Here is a 23849-nt window from a genome sequence, read left to right as displayed (position 1 = left end):
CTAAATGTTGTGTGATCTTGACTGTAAATCCATGGTATTTGAATGGTATCTTCAAAGTTTTATTTATATTATGGGAGCTTTAGAATTTCCCATATTTATGGGAGTTTTCATTTTGCAATCTCTTTCAAGTTTGTTGTTGTTTAATTAGATTCTTTCAATTTCTCTTTTATTTTCGGGTTCTGTCAGGGAAATTTTCCTTTCTAATTTCTTGAAATATGATGGCTAAGCTCTTTTCTTGAATCATGACTTTCAGGTAGTCCAATAATCCTTAAATTATTTCTCCTTGTTTCATTTTCTAGGTCAGTTGTTTTTCTGATGAGTTATTTTAATGTTTTCTTCTATTTTTGACTAAGTTTTATTTCTTGATATCTCATGGTATCACTAGCTTCCACTTGACTAATTCTAATTTTTAAGGATATATTTTCTTTTTTCTTTTGGAGGGGAAGCTGGGCAGTTGGGGTTAAGTGACTTGTCCAAGGTCACACAGCTAGTTTTTGTGTTGTATCTGAGGTTGGATTTGAACTCAGGTCCTGCTGGCTCCAAGGCCGGTACTCTATTTGCTGTGCTACCTAGCTGCCCCATAGGATGTATTTTCTTCAGTGAGCTTTTGTACCTGTATCTGTTTAGCTTGTTCTGCTTTATAAGGAGTAATTTACTTCAATCAATTTTTGTCTCTTTTACTATCTGGCCCATTCTGTTTTTTAAGGTGTTATTTTCTTCAGTATTTTTTGGTGTCTCTTTACCAAGTTAATTCTCTTTATACTTTTCTTGAATAGCTCTTATTATCTCTCTTACTTTCCCTTCCCTGTTTTTTCTCTTACCACTTTTATTTTATAAAAAAATTTTTTTTAGCACTTCTAAGTATTCTTGTTGGGACTTGTGTCGAATTCACATTTTTTTTCCCCTTTAGAAGCTTTGCTTATAGCTGTTTTGACATTACTGTTCTCTTTTGCATTTGTGTTGATCTGTCACCTTAGTAACTTTTTGTGGTTAAGTTTCATTTGTTTGTTTTTGCTCCATTTCCAGCTTATTTATTGACCGTGAACTTTATGATAAAATTGGGCTCTCTTCCCAGGGTTGGTGCTGGTGAGGGTGGGGGCACTAATCTGAAGCTTAATTGCACTGCTGTTTTCAGAGCTAGTTCTGGGACTATGGAAGTTTTTGGTGTTTGCAAGGTGGTTTGGAAAGGTTGTGACCACTGCTTTCCTAGTCTGTGCTCTGGTCTTCACCCAGGAAAGGGTTGTGCTCCCTTATAACTATATGTGTTCTTCTCAGGACCCCTTTTCCCTTAACAAGTACTATTGTTCCTCTGGCCACTGCTCTCTTGTGATTGAAAGGGCTCCTCTCCCCCCTGGATCTGCAACACAGAAGCTAGTACAGGCAGTGGAGTTGCCAGACAGCACCTGGTCCTGTTCCAAATACCAGCACACAAGTCCCCTATAATCTCTTTACAATCCCTGACTTGAGGAGTCCTAAAGCTGCTGCTGCTGCCACCTTTAAGGCCCACAGCTGCTGTTGCCATCATATGCACTCTAGTCCAGCATCACAGACCTTTCCTTCCGATGACCCAACTTTTCTTGAGCTGGAAAAATGGTCTTACGGTGTTCTTCTGTTGGCTCTGTCACTCCAGAATTTGATTTGAGATGTTATTTAAAATTGTTTGGAGGGGAACATTGGGAAAGCTCAGCTGTGGTGCTTCTCTACTCCACCTTCTTGGTTCTGTACCCCCTTCCCCAGTTATCTTTGTTTTTAGTAGCTTTTCCAACTGATTACGCTTTTTTTTTGCTTTTTTTTTTGGAGGGGGGAGGGCAGGGAAGTTGGGGTCAAGTGAGTTGCCCAAGGTTATGTGACTAGTAAGTGTTAAGTGTGTGAGGCTGGATTTGAACTCAGGTCCTCCTGAGGCTGGTGCTCTATTCACTGCGCCACTTAGCCACCCCAACTGATTAATTTTTTTAAAATAACTGATTTTCCAAGTTTCCATTTTTGTTTCTAATTTTAAAAAATACTTCTTTCATAATTTTTAAATTTGCATGTCCATTATATCTGATCTGTCTTTCCTTTATGTTCTAAGGACTGCTTTGGCTTATTCCTGGAAATTTGGGTCTTAATTTTTTTTTTGTTTCCTTAAAATGAAATTATCCACTTTTTAATAATTTCTTCCACCAGTTTTTAAGGATTAATTTCTTTTTAAATGGAATTTTTTATTCATATGCTCATAATCACATATCTATGTGTTATGATCAGTAAAGAACAGGTTTAAATACATTTTCTTCTGCTCTGTGGTATGGTAAGTTTTTGTACAGGTGCTGTGCTCAGTTGAGAAATATGTATTTTTCTTTCCTCAGTAACTGCCAAAGAAATTTGTCATATGTAACTACTAAAATGTCCCTCAGGACCTTAACTTTTCTTCTTTTATCCTTCTTAAATTTGTCTAGTTATAAAAGAACATAAAAACACATAGTTATAATTTTGCTATTTTTCCTCTAATTAGATTTACTTTTCCTCAGCGTATTTCAGCAGTACACTTTTTGGGGTGTGTGTGGGTGTGTGTGCGCGCGCGCAGATATTGATAGTTTTATTCTAGAACATAATTTCCTTGCTGAGTTCTTTTTTCTTAAAAATTTTCAGTTTTGAATTCTCCCTTCTTCACCCTTCTCCCCCTCTGTGAGAAAGCAAAAAATATGATACCTATCATAAACAAAGTCATGTAAAATATATTTCCATATTAGCTTTGTTGCAAAAAACAAAAAGAAAAAATCAAGAAAGTGATAGTAAATATGTTTTAATCTGTCTTCAAGAGTTCATCAATTTTCTCTGGAGGCGGAGTTTCATCAAGTTTTTTGGAAGTGTTGGGGATCTGGGGATTATTGTGTTGATCAGAGTAGTTTATTCTTTCACAGTTGATCTTTATACAGTATTGTTGTTACTGTGTACAGTGGTCTCCTGGTTTTGCTAACTTCACTTTGCATCACATATAAGTCTTCCCAGGTTTTTCTGGCATTCCCTCCTTATCATTTCTTATAGCACAATAGTATTCCATCACAATCATAACTTGTTAAGATATTCCCCAGTTGATGGGCATCCCTTTAGTTTCCAATTCTTTGCAACCCCAAATGAGCTGCTATCAATCTTTTTACATATGGGAACTTTGCCTTTTTCTTTGGTCTCTTTGGGGGCATAGAGACCTACAGAAGTCTTTACTGGGTCAAAGAGGTAGGCATTTAATCATTCTTTATTTTTATTGTTGGCTTGAGATCTCATTTGTTACCCCTGCTTTTAATTTGCTTGAAGCATAATAAGTTTTCTTCCAGCCCTTCAGTTTAACTCTTTGAATTTTTATACGTCCAGGGTGTTTTTTTTTTGTTAAGGGATAGAGAGATGAAATGTGATTTCATTGGTTTAAGGAACTCTGGATAAAGAAACTCCCTCTAACAGTGCAGATGGATACCTTGTCTTTCTTTTAGAGTTGTTTGGAGTGCTGAGATGGGATGATTTGTTCAGGGTTATAACCTAGGCCTTGTGTTCTGAGGTCCATTCTTTAAGTAGTGTGTTGTATTGCCTCTCTTGTCAACAGCATATTGGGTTTTATGTTCTCATCTCATTTACTTCCATTGTTGATCAGCGTCTCTCCATCATGTGCCCTAATACTTTTTTCCTTTTGTCTCCACTTCCTCTCTTTGCAAAGAAGGTGGTGGGAGAAAAGAAAAAGGATCTGATCGATATTAGCAATGTATATTTGGAGTGTTCTCCTATGTTCCTCTGCCATTCCTCTCTTCACTCTGATCTGTCCTTTTTTTTCCCTCTTAATTGTGACCTAGCTTCCGAAGCTGAAGTTTGTTTTGCTTATAACTTCCCTTTACCTTTTCTACCTTCTTAAATCACTGATTCCCTTTTTATGTTTGAATCTTTGTTGAGTTTTTGTTGAGTTTATATATTTAGTTGAGTTAATGTATTTTGATACTAAAATTGGTGTATGCATGTGTGTGTATCTGTATATTTGTGTGATAAATATTCCTTTGGGTAAGAATGAGGCTCATGAGTTGCCCATTCTCGCCTTTTCCTCCCTGTTTTTATAGTCTTGTTTTGTACCCCAGCTGTTTTCATGTTTCTTAACTCCTTCCGTGACTCTACAGTGGTATTTTAAGTGGACATTCAGCTTTTAAGCATTGTAGTCAGGTGGGTGGCACAGTGGATAGAGTGCTGGCTGTTGTCGTTCAGTTATGTCTTACTCTTTGTGATGCCATTTGGTGTTTTCTTGGCAGAGATAATGGAATGGTTTGCCAGTTCCTTCTTCAGCTCATTTTTCAGATGAGGAAACTGAGGCAAACAGGGTTAAGTGACTTGCCCAGGATTACACAGCCAGGTGTCTGAGGCTGGATTTGAACTCAGGCCCAGTACTGTATTTGCTGTGCCACCTAGCTGCTCACAGACCCACTGTAGACAATGAAGGAGGAAGCTAGGTAGCAGAGTTGGATAGAGCACCAAGCCTAAAGTAAGGAATACTGTTGTTTTAATTTAGCCTCACATGCTTAGTAACAACCACTAATTTGTATCTCCAGCACTCAGTCCATTGATAACACGTCATGGAGAGTGCTGAACCTGAGTTCAAATCACATCTCAAACTAGCTGTGTGGACCTGGGCCAGTCATGTATCTGCCTTAATTTCCTCTTTTGTAAAATGGCCACCTATCTCCCAGTTATTGTGAGAAATGTGATACTTGTAAAGCACACTGCAGACCTTAAAGGTTTATATAAATACTTATGCTATTGTTTAGCTCCTAATTACTCAAATGAAATCACCTTTCTAAATTTCTCTTGACATCTCTTTTTTAAAAAATTTCAGTTTTGTTCAGCTCTGATCTTTTTATCAGGAATGCCTGAATGACTTTTCTTCTATTACAGGTCCATTTTTTTCCTTTCCATATTCCACCTCCTCACCTTGGTCTTCAGTTTTTGTTTTTTTTTAAGTGGGGACAGCAAGGCAAATGGGGTTAAGTGACTTGCCCAAGTTACACAGCTAGTAAGCATCAAGCGTCTGAGGCTGGATTTGAACTCAGGTCCTTTTTACTGCAGGGCTGGTGCTCTAGTCACTGTACCACTTAGCTACCCTGGTTCTTTACAAAAACATGAAAGGTGAAGGAAGGGGAATGGGACCAACAGTGATAATCTATAATTGGAATGATCTGATTTTCCTCCTTTTCTCTTTCTTGCATTTCAGATCTAGAGGGCTGATTTTTTTTTTTTTTTTGCTTTTTGGAGGGGGGAAGGCAGAGCAATTGGGGTTAAGTGACTTGCCTGGGGTCACACGGCTAAGTGTTAAGTGTTTTGCTTATACACTCTTATGGCACATCTCTATTATGAGAAATGTTTAGTCTTACTATTCTATCAAATGTGTAATACCATTATTCCCACTCACCCCAATCCTGTCTTATCACAGTTTTTCAGGGTAGATTATTATTTTTTGGTCTTATTATTTCATATTCCAAAATTTGCATTCCTTCATTTTAGTTGCAGCATCCTCGGTGATCCTGTGATTTCTTGGTATTTTGAATTTCTTCCCCCTGGCTATTTGCAGTATTTTTTCTTTGTCCGGAAGCTTTTGATTTTGACTTTTCTTTTCATAGATGTTTTCATTTTGAAGTTCCAGGTGGTGACAAGTTGTTTTCTTTCCATTTTTGCTTTGCCCTCTGGTTCTAATAATTCTGGATGATTTCCTTTCACAATTTCTTGTATCAGGTTTTTGCTTGGTCATAGTCCTGTGATTCTCAGATTCTCTTTTGTATCTCCTTTTGAGGTCATTGATCCTGAGAGTAGGCACCTCCCATGCTTTTCTGATTTTTCATTGCCTTACTGAATCATTGAGTTCTGTCACTTATGTCCTGTTTTCCACTTAAGAAATTTGTTTTCTGATTTTTTAAAAAAGTACTTTATTAACCTCTTCAGAGGCTTCATTTCTTCTATCCATGTTTAGTATCCTACCTCTCCCAAGGCTCCATTTATGCTTATCTTGTTTCTGTTCCTTTTTTTTTTTTTTTTTGGAGGGGGGAAGGCAGGGCAATTGAGGTCAAACGTGACTTGCCTAAAGTCACACAGCTAGCCTTAAGTGTCTGAAGCCAAATTTGAATTCAGGTCCTTTTGACTCCAGGGATGGTGCTGTTCACTGCGCCACCCAGCTGCCCTTTATCTAGTTCTTTTCTACAGGGTTTACCTTTAGAGCTTTTCTTGACCTATATATAATTTTATATAATCCAACCTCAGTCCCTATATTGGGATTTTTGTGCCAGTGCCAAGCTTTGTTCCATCCATTCAGCACTTAAGAGTAGATGGGGCAGCTTCCTTGTTCCCATCCTTTCTATTACCTGGATACTCTTTAACTGCAATTCTGAATGGTGTGGATGGATCACCTTAGTCTCCCTCCTTCCCTTATTCTTCAGCTCTGGTTTGGGACAGGTACTTGGAGCAGGCCCTATCTTCTGCCTTATTTCCTAGCTTCCGTGTCAATATCCTGTTGGGCCAGTGGAAGTTTGCTGCTGCTTCTGTTGCATCCTTGTCAGATCATAACAAGAGATCTGCAGTCCTGATGGATTCTGGCTTAGAGGGCTCTGCATGGGTTATATGGGACACCTTTACCTCATCTATGTCCTTGAAGCCACCTCCTGGAGGTTTGCTTTGTCTTTCACTGTGCCCCTGACCAGAGAAGGGCTATTTCACTAGCTTTAGGTTCCCCAAGGCACTTCTGACCACAGTGTCCTTGGGATTTTTGTGGTCTTCTTTTCTAATCCTGGATTGTTTGGAGGTTTACTGTTTTTTCTCTTTGATTCTATTTGCTTCTTTTGACACCTTTTGGAATCTTTGCCTGGGGCTTTTTTTGAGGGGAGCTTGGCTTGGCTAGAAATTTTTAATGTTATCTTTGCTGAAAGTCCCTAGTCTCAGTATTTTAAAGTGACTACTTACTTCTTATGTCAAACAACTTCCTGATTACTGAAGATCCCAGGTTCTAATTTGCAAGAAGCATAATCATCTTTTTGCTTTTCAGGGCTTGTATGGAATAAAAGAAGAGGTCTTCCTCAGTGTCCCTTGTGTTTTGGGAAAGAATGGTGTCTCAGAAATTTTGAAGATAACTCTGAATCCTGAGGAGGAGGCTCTTTTAAGGAAGAGCACAGATACTCTCTGGGAGACCCAGCAAGAACTTTAGTTGTAAAGTCATTTAATGTCCTATCACTAAAGGAAAGGACTTGTACATACTTAACTTTTTGTATCAGTTAAATCTTTTACTTAATCTGTGATTACACACCAAATATAAAGCAGCAATACAAAAACTATGAAGAAACTCCAGTCTCCCAAATTTAGAAATAGGAAATGGTAAGGTGGACTTAATTAGCCTGTTCATTTTCATTATTTGCATACTAATGTGGGATGTTATCTGGTATAGTCATTGAGTGGTCAATGATGAGTAGATTAAGCACCTGAGATTCGACTCCCTTCCTTTTATGTGCTGCATTTGCCCTTTGTGGAGCAGAGTCTCTTTAACGTGCTATTTTTGTTAGAGAATTTCTGGTTATTTCAACAAACCATCAGCTCCATTGATGACCTTATGTTTTGAGTTTTAAAAGCGTTAGTTAGCACACACCCACATTTCATACTGCGCCTTTGGTCTGTATAGGATTTAATGTTCTTTGTATCTAAGTTAGGTTATTTATATCCATGAACCATGTGGGGTTTTTTTATGCTGGCATAAATTTATACAGACAACTTTCCTAAATTTCAAATGAATATCAACACCAAGTAAACCATGAATAGCTTTGATGAATTAATTATTAGAGTCACATTTTCCAGCCTCGGCCACTTGTTAGCCATGACCTGAGGCAAGTTACTTTACCTTTTGGGATTTCATTTATAAAATGTGAGGGCTGAATTGGATGAATTTTAAGGATCCTTTCCAGTATGCTAACATTTAGATTGAGGGTCACAAACTTGTATCATATCTTTTTAATCCTTTGCATTGGAGGGTTTTACCAAATCTTTCATTTTATCTGAAGAACTGAAGGATAAATTCGGTTTTTAAAATTCACTTTTCCTCAATCATCTTGGTTATTATTCCAATAGTACTTTTTTGAGATCTATAGTTTTTGGGGTGGGTGGAGCAGCAGGGCTAGAGAGAAGGCTGAACGTCAATGTACAGGGGAGGCTTAATTGTCCCAATTAAACTTGCTTGATTAGGTTCCAGAGAACAGAACCAGAGGTCAGTGACGTATGGTGTGGAATGGTGTCGAAGCTGCTGTGCTGGAGGATATGCTGATGCCTCCTCCTAATTGTTAGGCATAAGAAAACCTCAGTCACCAATGAAGGGGGCGGCAAAGGACATCTTGTCCTTGTTTTCCACTAAGTGAGAGTGAAGGAATATGAACTGAAACTTTGATCATGTAAGGGAGTTTGCTGAAAAAAGGGTTTTCCGAAAGGCACAGTGGAATGGGATTGGTAATAGGTGAACAGGCTGTAGTGGAGCTAGGGGAAGAGGAGGGGAGACTGAATATAGTGGCATGTTTCTCTGCAGAACTAAGGTTTATAGTGTTTAGGACAGTTTTGTAGTGCATGCTTAAATCAGATGTCTTCAAACATGCTGTGGCATTTTCATCGAGGAGCCAAAGCAGGCTTCTGAAGAGATTTTAACCATTCTGAATGAGGAGACTGCAGACCTAAAGGAACAACAGCCCCTTTGATCTCTAAAATGAAAGTGTTGGACTAGGTGCTAATTCTTAACCTTTCATGATTCTCTGTGTTGCCTGAGCTTTCAAGATTTCTCTAACATGTATTACCATCTGTGAGATGCACCTAGCATAAAATAATCATGGGGCCTTACTTGGTACATTCTCACTGCTGCACTGGGCAAAGGGGTCACTAGCTTGGTGCTTTAAGAAGTATAGAGACAATGTAGTTTATCACTACAAAATATCATCTGCTGTAACCACTGTAAAGGAAATTCCTGGGCATAACTCTAATTTAGAGTAATTCGCGGTGGGTGATGTAGTTGTTTTATTGGCTGGAAGCTAGACTATATTAATGAGGTTCCCTGGATTAAAACATGTTTTTCCTGAAGCCAGAGGAAGAAAGAAAAAAATTATGCAACAAATTTTATTCAGCATAATCAGTCCCAACACTCAGCACAAAAAGTTTACAGAGAATAGAAAGTGCATTATTAATAAAAGCCAGTCTTTTTACTAAAAGAAAACAGAAAATATATTATTGATTCAAAATATCTTACACTTGAGTGATACTGCAATAACTTATTCTGGGCACCTACTGACAGGAAGAGAAGAGAAGACAAGACTTGTCGAAGGGAAAGCTCATTCCCAGCTGGTATCTGGGAGTTCAGTAGAGATCACTGAGACCTGCAGTCTTTCTTGCTTTCTGCATTAATGCCCTTAACTGAAACTGTTTCCGGGACAGAAGCCGAACATGCTGTGGGGAGAAAAAAAAAGTTTCTTTGGTAAGATTGAAAAACTATTGTTTTGGGGGCATGGGGAGTAATGGGCATCAAGTACCAAGGGAAGACGCTCTCTGGCCCAGCACAGGGACATGCTTCCAAAGCAGTGGCTTTCCTACAGACACAGCCGCCATCTTAAAGGCAGTTCTACTCGTTACATCAGTTTTGTCACCAGTGGATGGCTTGATGGTTTTGTCCTGAAATGTGAAGCAACCAAGACCCAGAGGTAATTTGTATAGAAACAACACTGTCTGTAGTTTTTCACCGGCCTGCTACAGCTGTGTTCAGCATTGCACAGAATGGGAGGATGAGAGTGGAGAAGGGGCAGGGAGGCTAAAGGGGGATGTGGTGGGTGTAGCAGAGTTGGTGGTCTGTGTTCTCCATCAGCCCTGGAACCCAAGACATAACTCTGAATGGGTCCACTGAAGAGCTGGATCTATCTAGAGGTGATCCAGCTCTATCCAACATTTTACAGATGACAGAACTGATGGCTTAAAGTCACCAGATGGAGAACTGGGCCTATAGCCTCTAAGGAGGGGCCTCAGGCCCCAAGCTCTGGCAGATCACTCTGAGCTGGTGCCACAGGTAGCAGTGCTGCCTTCAGAGTCGTGAAAACCTGGGGTCAGATACTGCCCCACATTTGCTGTGTACACATGTGCATGACCCCAGAGTAACCTATTAAGTTATCTGGACCTGTGATTTCATTGGCCAATGAACTGAGACCCTAAAGGCTAAAGGGTCTTGGCCAGTGTCACACTAACAGCAAACATTAAAGTGCTGTCAACTATTATTATCAGACAACCCGCTAGACCTCAATTTATCCAAAATGGGGCTGAGCAAGATCGTTTCTAAGGTCCTTTCCCTTTTCAGTGTTAAATCCTAAAATTGCCAGTAGTCAAGATCTTAGGTTTTAGTGCTTATTAGTCAAGATGAACTATTCAAGATCTAGGCACACAGTATCCAAAAGCTTACCTTCAGAAAGACATCTAGGTCTATCACTCCCCTTCTTAAGGCTTCCCCCAGGTAAAAGATGGTATCCTCGATTGCGTTTTCCTCTGCATACAAGTTCAGGATCTGTCTGTAGAGTGGGGCTGTGGGAATGATAACTTCATCAATGTCATTGTTTTCAGACTGATTTTCCATTTTCTCCAAAGCAGAACTGAGCTCTTCATCCTTCTTTTTCAGTAATTCAATGTTTTTATCAACTTCAGCCTGTAAACAAGATGAGTCCAAATGTGACAATTATGTACCAATGTATTTAACATCTTAAGAAGAATTGGGTGTTTACAAGTTAAAGATTCCCCTCCTCAAACAAATAATCTTCCTGGTGAAACCTTGCCTGGGGTTCCTCTCACTGTATAATTAGCACTACCTTACACATTATAGGATCTTATTAGAAAAAAGAAAACTGACCATTGTGAAACAACAAGTTGGAGGAGTTAAATGAACATTAGAATAAACTTGGCCAAAGTAGGCGGAGTAAGCCAAAGGTATGTACTGAGTATTGCTCAGTGAATAATAACTACTTATGGTCTCACATGGGAAGGCTGGTTATGAGAATTACTGGCTCTGTGTCACAGCAGAGACAGTAGTCACCTGTGTAATTTTAGGATTACATAATTGGCAGCTACTTACTTTTCCATCAAGAAGTGACAAAACGGGAAGATTCTTCACAAAAATGAGATTTTCCATAGACTACATATAGAACTGTCTAGTGTTTCCAAATGTGGCACTTAAGCTGTGTGAACTCCTCTTTGGTGGCTGGACTTACATTTCTTTTAATTTTTCCAGCTTGACTACAATCCCAATATAATTGAGCCTGCAAATGACTAGACCTTTTAAAAAAGCTAGACTATTTAAACTCACTGCCTACATAGGAAGAAGGTGCAGTGGCAGCAGAGAAGGGGGAGCTCACAGAATCTTAGCAGGAGAGATTCCCAACTGCCACTTATTTCAAACCTGAACAAGAATTCACTCTACAATACAGCTGATAAATGACCTTTGGTGCAAGACCTCAAGTAAGGGGGAGCCCCATTACCTCCTCAAACAGCCCTTTCCACTTCTGGATAGCTCTAATTCTTCGCCTAACCCTTACACTAAACTTTGATTCTACCAATTGTTCCCAATTCCACTGTAAGGGGCAAAGCAGAACAAAATCCCTTTCCACATGTTTTCAAATATCTGAACACGCCTATCAAATCTCTTGTTATATCATCTCTTTTCCAGACAAAGCATCCCTAGGTTCTTCAGCCAGTTCTCTTGCCATGCTTTCTTAGGCCCATCACTGGTCCTCCTCTACAAAGTCTCTGGCTTATCCATGTAATTCCTAAAATGTGATGACCACAACATTCTAGATGTAATCTAAACAGAGTAGATGACAGTGGAACTGTCGCCTCCTTAATGCTGGACACACCCCTCAATGTAGAAAAGATTAAATCATTGCCTTTGGCTGCCATCACATTTATACAGTATTTAAGTCTTGCCAAGCACCTTACATGTTATCATATTTGATCCTCACAATCCTAAGAGTGTTTTTAAGGTGCTATTATAACCCCTGTTTTTATGGCTAGGAAACGGAGGCTGAGGTGTTTTGTTCCAAGGTCAGAAAGCTGATACACGGCTAAAGCAGGATTTGAAGCACAAAGAAAAAATAGACTACTTTAAATTCTTCCAGAATGTCCCATATAAAATATTCATAATTATTTAATAACAAGTTTTATAATTTTATATGTGGAGAGTCAATATGGATAGAATGAAATTTTATGTTTTATACTTATAATCAGTAATATAAATTTTAACATGGATTTTTTGGGGGCAAAAGTCATCACTATGGTTTTTACAACTTGTTAAATCTAAAAGAATATTATTAGTGTATTAAATTACTCTAGTGGTTCACAATACTTTTTTGTTTAAGGGTTTCATGGAAGAAACAAAAACCCAAACTCTCTGGCACCACTAATCTTTCTCACTTGGTTATGTGCTGTGTTTATAAGGGGTCAGTTATTGTCTCTGTAGTACTGATCTACTTATCTAACAGGAACCTCTTTCCTGAGTTCCAGGCACAGTCAATAAGCATTATTAAGTTCCTACTATGTTCCAGGTACTGTGCTAAGGCTGGGAACACAAAGAAAGGACAGTCCCTGCCCACTAGGAGTTCATAAGCATACATGGGAGACAACATTTAAGCAACTGTGTATAAATAAGGTATATACAAGATAAAGAGGAAATAATCAATAGAGGAGTTGGGACAGACTTGCTGTAGAAGGTGAGATTTTAGCTGGGACTGAAGGAAGCCAGTGAAGTCAGGAGGTGGAGATGGGGAGGAAGAGCATTTCACACATGGGAGATGGCCAGTGTCCCTGGACTGGGGGCCCGAGGGGGTTGTGAAATCTCTATTATCTGCACCACATCCAGTTTGAGGTCACATGGTATATCCAACTTGTTAAGTCCAAAACAGAATCCTTGTCTTTCTCCCCAAAACCTCTTGGGTTCTACTCAACTCCTCCATCAACGTCCAAGGTACCATCTTCCCAGTCACCTCTCCACCACTCTCACTCTACATATTATCCAATCTGTTGGCAAGTGTTTTTAACTTTTCCAGTGTCTTCCTTCCATAGTCACAAAGCTACAACACTAGTGCAGGATTACTGCCATGATTTCAAGTCTTTTCCCACTTTAGTTTAACCTTCAGGCATTTCTCGGATTGTTCCCCATGCCTGGAGTGCTCTCCCTCCTCCACTCTTCATTACTGACTTCCCTGGCTTCCATTCAAGTCCTGACTAAAATTCTACCTTTCTGCCTTCTACAGGAAGCCTTCCAACCCCTCTTAATTCTGATACCTTCCCTCTAAATTTATATCTACACGCACAGCTTGCTTTGCATATATTTGTATGTCATCTCCCCCAGTAGATCGCAAGCTCCTTGAGTGCAGGGACTGCCTTTTGCCTCTTTTTTAATCCCCAGCACTTCTTCATACAGTGCCTGGCATTCAGCAGGCACTTAATGTTTGGGCCTGGGAAGATATACATGAACTAATGCTAAACGAAGTGAGCAGCACCAGGAGAACATTGTACACAGTAACAGCCACATTGTGCGATGACCAGTTTTGTAGACTTAGCTCTTCTCGGCAATACCTAATATCTAAGACAATTTTAACAGACTCATGATGGAAAATGCTGTCCACATCCAGAAAAAGAAATATGGAGTTGAAGCAGACTATTCACTTTTTTTTTTCTCTCTCATGGCTTTCCCTTTTGTTCTGATTCTTCTTTCACAACATGACTAATGTGGAAATATGTTTAACATGATGTACACAGATAACCTATGTCAGATTGCTTATTGTCTTGGGGAGAGAAAAAAAATGAAACTCAAAAAATCTTAGAATAGTGAATGTTGAGAACTATCTTTACATGTAATTGGAAAAAAATTAAATACTATTAAGTGCGGAGGTGGGGGGAAATGTTGTCCTTGACATGTTCTCTACCTTCTTGAGAAGGCAAGTCTTGAAAGGGTTTTTTAGGCTATGAAAATATTTCTAGATACATAAATGTTAAAAGATGGTTTTTAATATGCTTCTAGATAATAATACCCTACTAGAAGGGGTAGGATTGTGAAGGTTTTATATGCCAAAGCATTTTATACTTGATCCTGGAAATATTGGGGGACCTCAAGTTTATTGGAGAGGGAGGTGTTAATTCAGACTTTAAGAAAACCTTTGGTAGCTGATCAGAGAGTGAACTGAAGTGGGAAAAGACTTGAAATCATGGCAGTAATCCTACACTAGTGTTGTAGCTTTGTGACTATGGAAGGAAGATAATGGAAAAGTTAAAAAGACGTGTTTGTGCAACAGCCAGGAGACCAGTGTTAGTGTGTGTGAATCAGTCCTGCATTTCAGGGAAATAACTGGGTGGATGAATGAAGAATGGACCAGAGTGGGAAGAGACAAGGCAGGCCAATCTACTGGCAGGTTATTACAGTGTGAGGTGATGAGGGCCTGAAACAAGAATGGGTAGGGGAAAGAAAGTGGTGGTGACCTCAGCAATAGCTTGGATATGAGGTGGGGGTGTTTGTGTGTGATAGTGATGAGTCAAGGATGATTCCTGGGTTGTGGGATTGAGGGATGGGGAGGATGGTGCTGCCTACTACAGTTACAGAGAAGGAGGGGGGAAGCTTTGTGCCACCTGGCTGCCCCTAAGCAATTGGGGTTAAGTAACTTGCTCAAGGTTACACGGCCAGGTGTTTCTGGGTGGGTGCTAAGTGTCTGAGCCCAGATTCGAGCCCAGATTCAATCCCAGGTCATCCCCACCCTGGGGCAGGTGCTCTTAATCACTGTGCTACCTGGCTGCCACTCCTCCCTTACTTTATTACAGGGCAAGATGGATTTCTATACCCCACAGAAAACATTACTCTTTCAAACCTTGAGAAGAGTAGTAAAAGAAGGAAGCTGAGTAGTTCCAGTTGAAGATTAAATTGAATCCCAAATTATATTTTAACATAAGTTTTTCCTTGTTCAAGATTCCTCATTACCTCAAATCGTCTTGGAGTAAAGCTATCCGAGGACTTAGTGAGTAGGTGGTTGAGGTCCTAATAAAAATTATTTCTGTAAGGCTTTTGACTAAAATGTTTATTACGGTATTGTTATTTTTCTTCAAAACAGCTTTCTAGTCTTCTTACATTTCACTCATCTTTATGCATTCAGTGCTTCAATAACACTGGCCGTATTATGTTTTCAGGCTTTTTTTCTTTCATGACCGAACTGTTTTCTTCTCACTTCTGCCTGCTTGCTTCTCTGGCTTCTTTTAAGACTCAACTGAAATCCTGCAAATTTGCAAGAGGGCTTTGTGTTCATTCCCACCACCTCCCCCAGTCAAGCACCTTCCTTTGGAAACATAATATTCTCTATATTCTCTGCATAAATCTTGTATGTATATAATTGCTTGCATGTTAATTTAATCCAGGAGATTGTGAGCTTTTAGGCATACGAAAAATGTAAACCTAAACTTTAGTTTCTTAGTGACAGCTATGTGATTTCAGAGCAGTGTTCTTACTGAAGATAGTCTGATCTGGAGAAAAGATACATTTGAAAATTCTACTATGCATGTAAAGAACATTCTGCTTTTTCTAATTGCACAGCATATACCCCAAATCATTCCACCCCAACCCAGAACAGTCACATAGGCTATCAAGAAATATGACCTTTGTCCTCTCATTCAGAAGCTAGTAAAAAGTTCTTCATTCACTCTACAGAAAGAGCAAATATACTGGTTATACTAGGGTTTTTCCAGGTTGCATGATTAGGGAGTCACCAAGGAAGGTAATAGAATGGAGATTTATGGCAGCTAATCAAAGGAGCCACATTTTCCTCTTGATCTGGGTCAGATTTGAGTCACTGAGCAAGTCACTGTTTATGGCATTCAGAACTCAAGTCAGAAAAAACAGATGGATACAGATAATTTATCACCCCACAAGAAAAGCACAGGTTCTTGAGGTATGAAGCAAGATACCTGTTATGGAGTAAATTAAATTTTAAATACTTAAGAGTAGGAGTGGACATGTACTGCTGACTGCCCCCTCCCCCCCATGTCAATAACCTTGTTTATTAAATATAGAGAACAAACAGTATCATGGGGCATGAAGGTGAAATACCCAGTTTAAATAAAACAAGATCCCTCACTCATGGAGTGTACAATCTATTAGGGAATTCAACATCAGAAATACAAAGAAAGTATCAAATGAGGTCTGGGAGGGTAGAGGGGTGGGAGTGAGGGAAGACTAGGGAAAGCTTCATAGAAAAGAGAGCTGCAGAGGTAAGCCAGGTAAAGGCATGGGCCAGAGCCAGGACAGACAAGGCAATGCCAGTAGTGCTTCCATATGGTCTGAACATATTGAAGGGAAGAAGAAAAGTCAAGCCTAGAAAGGTACGACGGGGCCATATTGTGACAGGTAAAGGAGTTCTGAACTTTTCTTGGTCTGCGCCAAGAAGTCAAAGAATGATTTTGTGGAGGAATGACATGGCTAGCTGGTTTTACACAAAAAGATCAGGCTGGCAGGAGGATCTTTTTAGAGATTTCCTGTAATAGTCACACAGAGTAGAGAAGGCTGGGAGAAAAGGTAGGAGGAGGGATTGTTAGAGGAAAAGCACTTTGTAAATCTAAAGAAAAATATATGTTGTATATATTTAAAAGCTAGTTGGGTAGAAGTGGGAAAGAAGGGAAACTGAAAGACCAAGGATCAAGAAACATAGGTGACTGGGTTAGCAGTGGTGATATGAATAAGGAAGGCTTAGAAGAATAAACTTTGTTTTAGGACTGTTGAATTTGAGATGCTGGTGACATGTCCAGAAAGGGCTCTTACAGGCATAGAAGCTGGGCAAAAAAGAACATGGCTGGAAATTCAAGTCATTTTCATAGCAAGGAAGATTGAATTTTTAGGAATGAAATCTAGCAAGAGAGAGTCCAGAAAGGGAGAAGAGGCCCAAGGGCAGAACCTAGGACAACTCAGCCTCAAGAGGCTGGGAAGAGGATGAATCAAGGGAGACAGAGAAGAATCAGGATCAGGTATGGTACCTCTGAAACTAAGAGATAAGAGAGTATCCAGTAAAGTCAGTAGTCAACAGTGTCAAATAAGATGTCAAGCCACAGAATGTAGGCAATCATTAGTTTATCAATGATCTTTGAGAAAAATTCCAAAGAAAGGCAATTTCTTCTTTTTTTTTTTAAGCAATCAGGGTTAAGTAACTTGCTCAAGGTTACACAGCCAGTTATTTCTGGGTGTGGTGCTGAGTGTCTGAGCCAGGGATTTGATCTCCAGGTCGTCCCAACACTGGAGCTGGTGCTCTTACTCGCTGAGCCACCTGGCCACCCCTAAGCAATTGGGGTTAAGTAACTTGCTCAAGGTTACACGTCCAGGTGTTTCTGGGTGGGTGCTAAGTGTCTGAGCCTGGGATTCGATCTCCAGGTCTTCTCAACACTGGAGCCGGTGCTCTTACTCGCTGTGCTACCTGGCCGCCCCAGAAAGGCAATTTCTTTCGGTAAGTTTGGTAGTTAAACAGGAAGAGAATAGAAAGTAGTAATAGGATTGGTTAGAAAGATTATGGAAAGGTGTTTTTATAACTGGGTGTTGTCAAGTATGTCTCTGGGCAAAGAGGAAAGAGTCAATGTACAAGGAGAGACCCAAGTTACACTAGAGTACGTCCTTCTTATCTGTAAACAGAACCTGTTCAAAGTGAAACTACTGAAAATGACCTGTGCCAATAGAACAGGTTTGTAAAAACACTCTATGTATGTGAAATGTTTGACAGATTTAAAAATAATACTGTAAAGAAGGAAGCTGTAGATGCATTTATACTTCTAAAACATTTATGCCTTTCTCCTGGCTGACCTGCACTACTTCTGCCACTAGAGGCGTGGAGTCTGGCCCTCCCTTATCAGGGCCTTATTGTCACATGTGCTTCTCTTCTCAGGGTGCACAATGCTCTTCACCCAACTGAGCTTATCAGGTTGCTCAGAAACTATGTTCCTCTAACTGAATTTATTCTTTAGTGTGTGTGTCCTTACAGTGTCTCTTTTCTGAAATGACAGGACTTGACAAATAATTGGATTATGGAGGTGGGGGGAGAGTGGGTTAGAAACCAAGGAGGACACACAGCCTGGGAGCCTGGGTGACACTGGGACAATGATGGTAACATAAGAGGGAATTCCATTGGGAAGAAAGGATTTGGGGGGGGGAGGAAGGGAGATTTGAGTTATTTCCATTTTAGACATGTTAAGTGAAATTAAGATATCTACAGTAAGGGGCGGCCAGGTGGTGCAGTGAGTAAGAGCACTGGCCCTGGCACTGGGAGACCCAGGATCGGTTCCAGCCTCAGATACTTGGCACCCACACAGAATAACTGGCCGTGTAACATTGAGCAAGTTACTTAACCTCAATTGCTTAAAAAAAAAAAAAAGATATCTATAGTATATCCAATTCAAGATATTCAAGAGACAGTTGCAGATGTGAAAATGAAGTTCAACCAAAAGGTAAAGGGTGGATAGGTAAATCTGAAATTCGTCTGTATAGATGACCATTAAATCAAGGGGAGTTAATTAAACAAAAGGGTGTTAATGGGAAAAAAGAAGGGGACCTAGGATGAGACCATAAAGGAAGATAAGAGGGGAGAAGAGGAACTCAGTGAATGGCCTCAATTTTTTCAGTGAAATATGAGGCAAGGTCCTTGCTAAAAAGAGGGGCAGGAGTTTTGAAGTCTGAGTAGGGATGAAAAAGTTTTGGAAAAGCTACAGTGGTGAATGAGACAGTAAACGGATTAGCCACACTGAAGGCCCGGAGATCATACAACATAAATTTATAACAGAGTCAGGTAGCAGAGTTTTGTGATTTTTCTCCATCTTTAGCAGCCCAAGAATAGAAGTGAAGGTAGCCTAAGGCAAAGCTAAGGCTTGGCAGGGTAAGATATTCAACAGGATACAGGGACTTTAAAGAAAAGCACAGATTAGAGTTGAGCTGCTTCATTAAAAGGTCAACACGGGGAAGGGGGAAATAACTGAGGGGTAGAAAGACTGCAGGAATTATTATAAATTGTGATTAGATAAGGAAATTTCAGAGTTTATGAACATGAAGTAGAATGCTTAAGAATGATGGCAAGATCAAAAGGATAATAATGATCTCTGTGTATAGCTAAGGTGGAGTGGGGAAGTATGTCACAGGAAATGACTAAGTTGAAAAACTGAAGGTTAAGGAGTAGAGGAGAAAAGAAAGTCAGCCAGGAACTGAACTCACTGAACAAAGAAGGAAACATTCTGGAGATTAGTAGGTAAGTTACCAGAACCTTGCCTGAGTTGTAAATGTGTACTCAATGAATCTCCAAGAAATTATTTAGTAATATAGAGGGAAAGCCTGGAAGAGGCAATACGGAACAAGGGATGTTCTAACTCCTCCACTTTAACCAGTGAGACAGAGTAAGAGTAAAAGCACAAACAGTGCCAGAAAGGGTAGACAAGGAAACATCACCATCAATAGGGAGAAAGGTCGGGGCAGCCAGGTGGCACAGTGAATATAGAGCACCAGCCCTGGAGTCAGGAGTCAAATGCAACCTCAGACACTTAACACGTACTAGCTGTGTGACCTTGGGCAAGTCACTTAACCCCAACTGCCCTGCCTCCTCCACCCAAAAAGCAAAAAAAAAAAAAGTTGGGGGAGAAGGGTCTCAACAAGTGCAAGATGATAAAGGAAATGGGAAAGGAAAATTTGTTTTAAGATGAAAGCAATTTTACTACGGATAAAACAAGCTTTCCAAAGAACACAATGAAAGAGGTGGGTAGTTTTAGAGTGGTACCTTGGCAGGGATTGGGCTGAGGTGGATGGGGAAAAAAGGCAAAGGCAGTAGAAGACAGAACAGCAACATATTTCAGAACCACTGGAATGGGAGTTTGGTAATTAGTGAAGAATGAGTTCAGCTAGGTTATTAATAACATCCTTAGGGGTTCAGCCTCAGGGGTAGAATATGCTCAGGGCATTAGGGTGGCAGCATACAAACTAAGTTCACTGACTTTGAAGGAATATTATTTTCATTGTATCTTCCTGAGATGAGTAAGAAACTAGGTAATAATTCTCTAGAACCTCCCTGTGTTCTTTAAAAAGATGCAGTCTCACTGAAAACTCGTGTGTGTGTGTGTGTGTGTGTGTGTGTGTGAGGGAGAGGGACCTTGGAGAAGTCACTTAAGCTCTCTGGGCCTCAGTTTCCCTCTCTCTAGCTATATTCCCACAAGCACCCATACATAAATATGGCATGAAATGACATCCTTCATGGATTCAAGGTCATAGTTTCTAGAGGACATTTAACTGCCAAGAGCTACTCACCACTTCCTGATCCAAGCGGGTCACCATCTCTTCCAGTTTCTGGTGACCTTTTTTCAGGTCCTCCTCTGTACGCTTTAAGGCATTGAGTTCTGCATGGGCACGATCTATTTCCTCTTTCATTCGCCATCTCAGCTTGTCGCTAACTGCTGAAATGAGAGATGCTCGGATAGTGTCCTCACTGATTGTGCCATCCCTGCTGGGACCTGTAGGATAAAATGAAAACACTATTGGCTTATTTCCTCACACCAGCTACTCCTTTCTTAGGAACCTTCCAGGACAGAATATGAACCTCAGCACTCTGAAGAGAGGAAAAGAAAAAAAATAAAATAATTCAAGACAAATGTTACATTTCTTCAGAAACAATGCAAAAACCTTGAATGATAGATGAACACCAGTAGCTCCAAAACACCTATACTAAACAGTGTGATGTATTGCTGACAACAATAATATATTAACATGTTTAATATGAACCCCAATGTACCCCCAAAATATGTAGTTACGATTTCTTTATGAAAGTATGCAGCTGTTTCACTAATTTCATGCATTTCAATCTTTGGTAAAAGGCAGATTTTATTCCAAGAAACTTGGAAAGTGAATAACCCAAGTTAGACATAGTTTCAGGCTTAATTCTGAACTTGAGGTCACATCTACCTGATACACAAGTTAGAATGTCAAAAATACATAAAATTTCCAAGGGCCCTTTAAATATGCTTAGTCTAGTTTATGTGACTACAAAGAACCCCGCCTTCTTTTCTCTAAGGCTACACTGATCTTTGCTGAACAGCACATAAAAACTATGAATTGAATAGCTTAACAAATGAGAATGACATCCAAGAAACCAAGAGAAGCTGGTAAATTTGTTTATTTCCAATCTGAATCTTCAGAGTTCTCTTTCCCTACAGCCCTTCTTTTAAATTGGGTTAATAGATTTCTTTGCATATTTTGGATCAATAAAACATTAAAAGAAATTTAATTCCCAGACTATTTTCTCCAATAAAGTCTCACTCCTTTGAGTCAACAGCTTTTCATAAGCATCAGTATTCATCAACTGCCTTCACTGAGTCAAAGCCAGTAATGTAGAACCTGGCTTTTAAGTAGCATTTTGATTTATCAGGTTTTGGTAGATTACATAGGGAAATATTGCCCACACATGAATACACTGATAGGAATATTCATTAGAAGACTAACATGTTCACTTTGATTAAAAATTCTTATCAACTATATACTTAATGGGAAAGGCTACTTTGGTCCAAATTGCAAAAATTACCCAAACTGTAACTACACACTTTCCCGTTAAGTATAAGCTTTCTAAGGATCAGTTTATATCTTCTCTAAGGAGAGATTAAAGTCATCCAAAGTAATTTCAGCCAACTTCATCCATGTTCCTTATTGCCCCCACTTTGATCATAAGATCCTGGTTTTGTCATCATTCTCTCAGGTCTGTGGATCAACCAAGTCATTGTCACATAGAAGCTGGTTCTTACCCAGGCTGCCAGGTTCTCCTGCACTTTGTAAAAATGATGATGGGATGATTTTTGGTTCACATGTACCGTGGGCAGAAAGAAGCAGTCTTGCTCCTGGCTCACTGTCTGTAGATGAGGGCTCCTTGTTTCACATTTTCTCCACAATAAGATTTATTTTTCTTAAAATGCATTTGTTCTTGGCATCTGAGCTCTGGATTGTCACTTTCCTGCTCTAGCTGCTAAAACCTCCCTAGGAGCAGAAAGTGTTTTACATGTGGTCCAAGTTTTCCTGTAGTTTGCTCTTATTTCAATCACATTCCTGTTTGCAAACAGTAAAACCAACAGTGCCAGCTGTTAGAAGTGTCAGTGTTCATTACTTCTCCCCATTAAGAAGGAACCAGTCTTTGGAGGAAAGACAGAACTGTATCCATCCCATGAGGTTCACACAGCTGGTTAATTAATACCTTCTGTTGATGATTACCCTTTATGAAGGTTTACAATGTCTAATTATCACACGCATATATAAGCAGACTAATTTTAGGTATTTCCAAAGCATCTTAATCAATTTTTTACAACTTTTAATTTGCTAGACACCTTGTGCCTAGAAATAAAAAAAAAAATTTAATAAGGAGGGCATATAAATCTCCACAATTATGGTTAAGTACTTCAGCCTTGTTGTTCTTAGTTCAATAGATCTTTCTTATTACCCCAATTTCCAAAGGTATCTGATTTTTTCACCAGTCACTGGTCCACATCATTCTACACACACACACACACTTTCTTGAATGTCATTTTTCAAGATAATCACATCCATTTCTGATACTAGACCATGTGACTGTACTAAGGACTTGAAAAAAATAATCTTTAACTTATTTTTGTTTCATTTTAAATTTCCAACTGTTTCCCTCTGTCCCTTGTTACTCCAACCTAGGGGAGGCCACCATTTGACAGATACACACACACAAATATATGGAAAAACATTATTCATACTTCTATTTATCTTTCTCTGAAGGCAGATAGCATTTTCTTTCATAGGGCCTTTGTAGCTGATTTGAGTATTTATAATACTCAGAACAACTTGGTCGTTCAGATATTCTCTGAAAAATAATGCTATTACCCTACTGTATTCTTTATTTTCTCTTGCTAAATACCCACTTCATCTCCCACACTCACTACCCTTCCTCTGCTTTCATCCATCACTCTCTGCGTGCCATCAAACACCTAATTCAGCCACCTAATTCTCCCAGACATGTACACTTCTTTGCTATAGAGGAGAAAGAATTTCCCACAGTAGCTTCAGTGCCATTACAGTTCTAATTGGTTCATTTGTCCACAACTCACACATTCTTTGGCACCATCAATTCTTTCCTTAAATTTCTTCAAATTATTCATTCAAACTCTTCATCCATCTTTTCTTAAACGTCTTTTAAGAGGACCATTAGCATGAGCTACTTTTCTTTCTATCATGAAATTATCTTCTCTTCTCAAATCAAGAATTACCCATCCCCCCCTACAGAACCACCTGCCTGCTGCCCATTAGTCATGCCCAACTCTTAAAATCCCTCTCATAAATACCATGTCCAAGAGGCACAGATGCTTTAATTCTTTCACTAGAACCCACAGGCTTTTCTAGTTTACTCCTAGTCATAACTAAGGCTCAGTTCGTTCCAGATCTAGTTTCTTATTACCCTCATACAATTCTAAAATTATCATTATACAATATGCTTTTTAATCTTCTGTCTCTATCTTTCCCCCCTTCTTGATGTCGTGGATAGGACCACTTCTCTTCCAAAATTTCAAGGCATTCTTTAAAACAATATGCATTGTATGAAGCTGTGAGACCACAGAGGTCATCTAGTATATTTCTCTTTCATTTCACAGATAAGGAAACTGAGGCCCAGAGAAGTCATAGAGGTCAGTGCCATAGGTAGGATTCAAAACCAGTAAGTGGTTCTGACACTAAATCCGGTACTCTATTCATCGCACACGCATATGCACACCCTTCAAACTTGACTGCTTCTATCAAGTAGTTCTTGATCCCCAAC

The 23849-nt window shown here is 39.5% G+C and overlaps 1 protein-coding gene across 2 annotated transcripts in view; it reads right to left on the bottom strand.

Moving 5' to 3' along the window:
* Positions 1–9118: 9118 nt before the first annotated feature.
* Positions 9119–23849, bottom strand: part of TSG101 (tumor susceptibility 101) — a 101698-nt gene continuing 86967 nt past the window's right edge. For both annotated transcript variants that reach the window (XM_069073052.1, XM_069073056.1), the window contains 3 exons: positions 20342–20544; positions 10457–10696; positions 9119–9459 (listed from right to left, as the gene is read on the bottom strand). In XM_069073052.1, coding sequence (XP_068929153.1) covers positions 9370–9459; positions 10457–10696; positions 20342–20544 — 533 coding nt within the window. In that variant the 3' untranslated portion in view covers positions 9119–9369. The remainder of the gene's footprint in view (positions 9460–10456; positions 10697–20341; positions 20545–23849) is intronic.

The sequence above is a fragment of the Petaurus breviceps genome, unplaced genomic scaffold, assembly GCF_028583685.1.
Source record: "Petaurus breviceps papuanus isolate PSGF00001 unplaced genomic scaffold, PetGlider_PUasm1.0 140, whole genome shotgun sequence".
NCBI classification, from domain to species: domain Eukaryota; kingdom Metazoa; phylum Chordata; class Mammalia; order Diprotodontia; family Petauridae; genus Petaurus; species Petaurus breviceps.
This window is presented reverse-complemented; position numbering and strand designations above follow the sequence as displayed.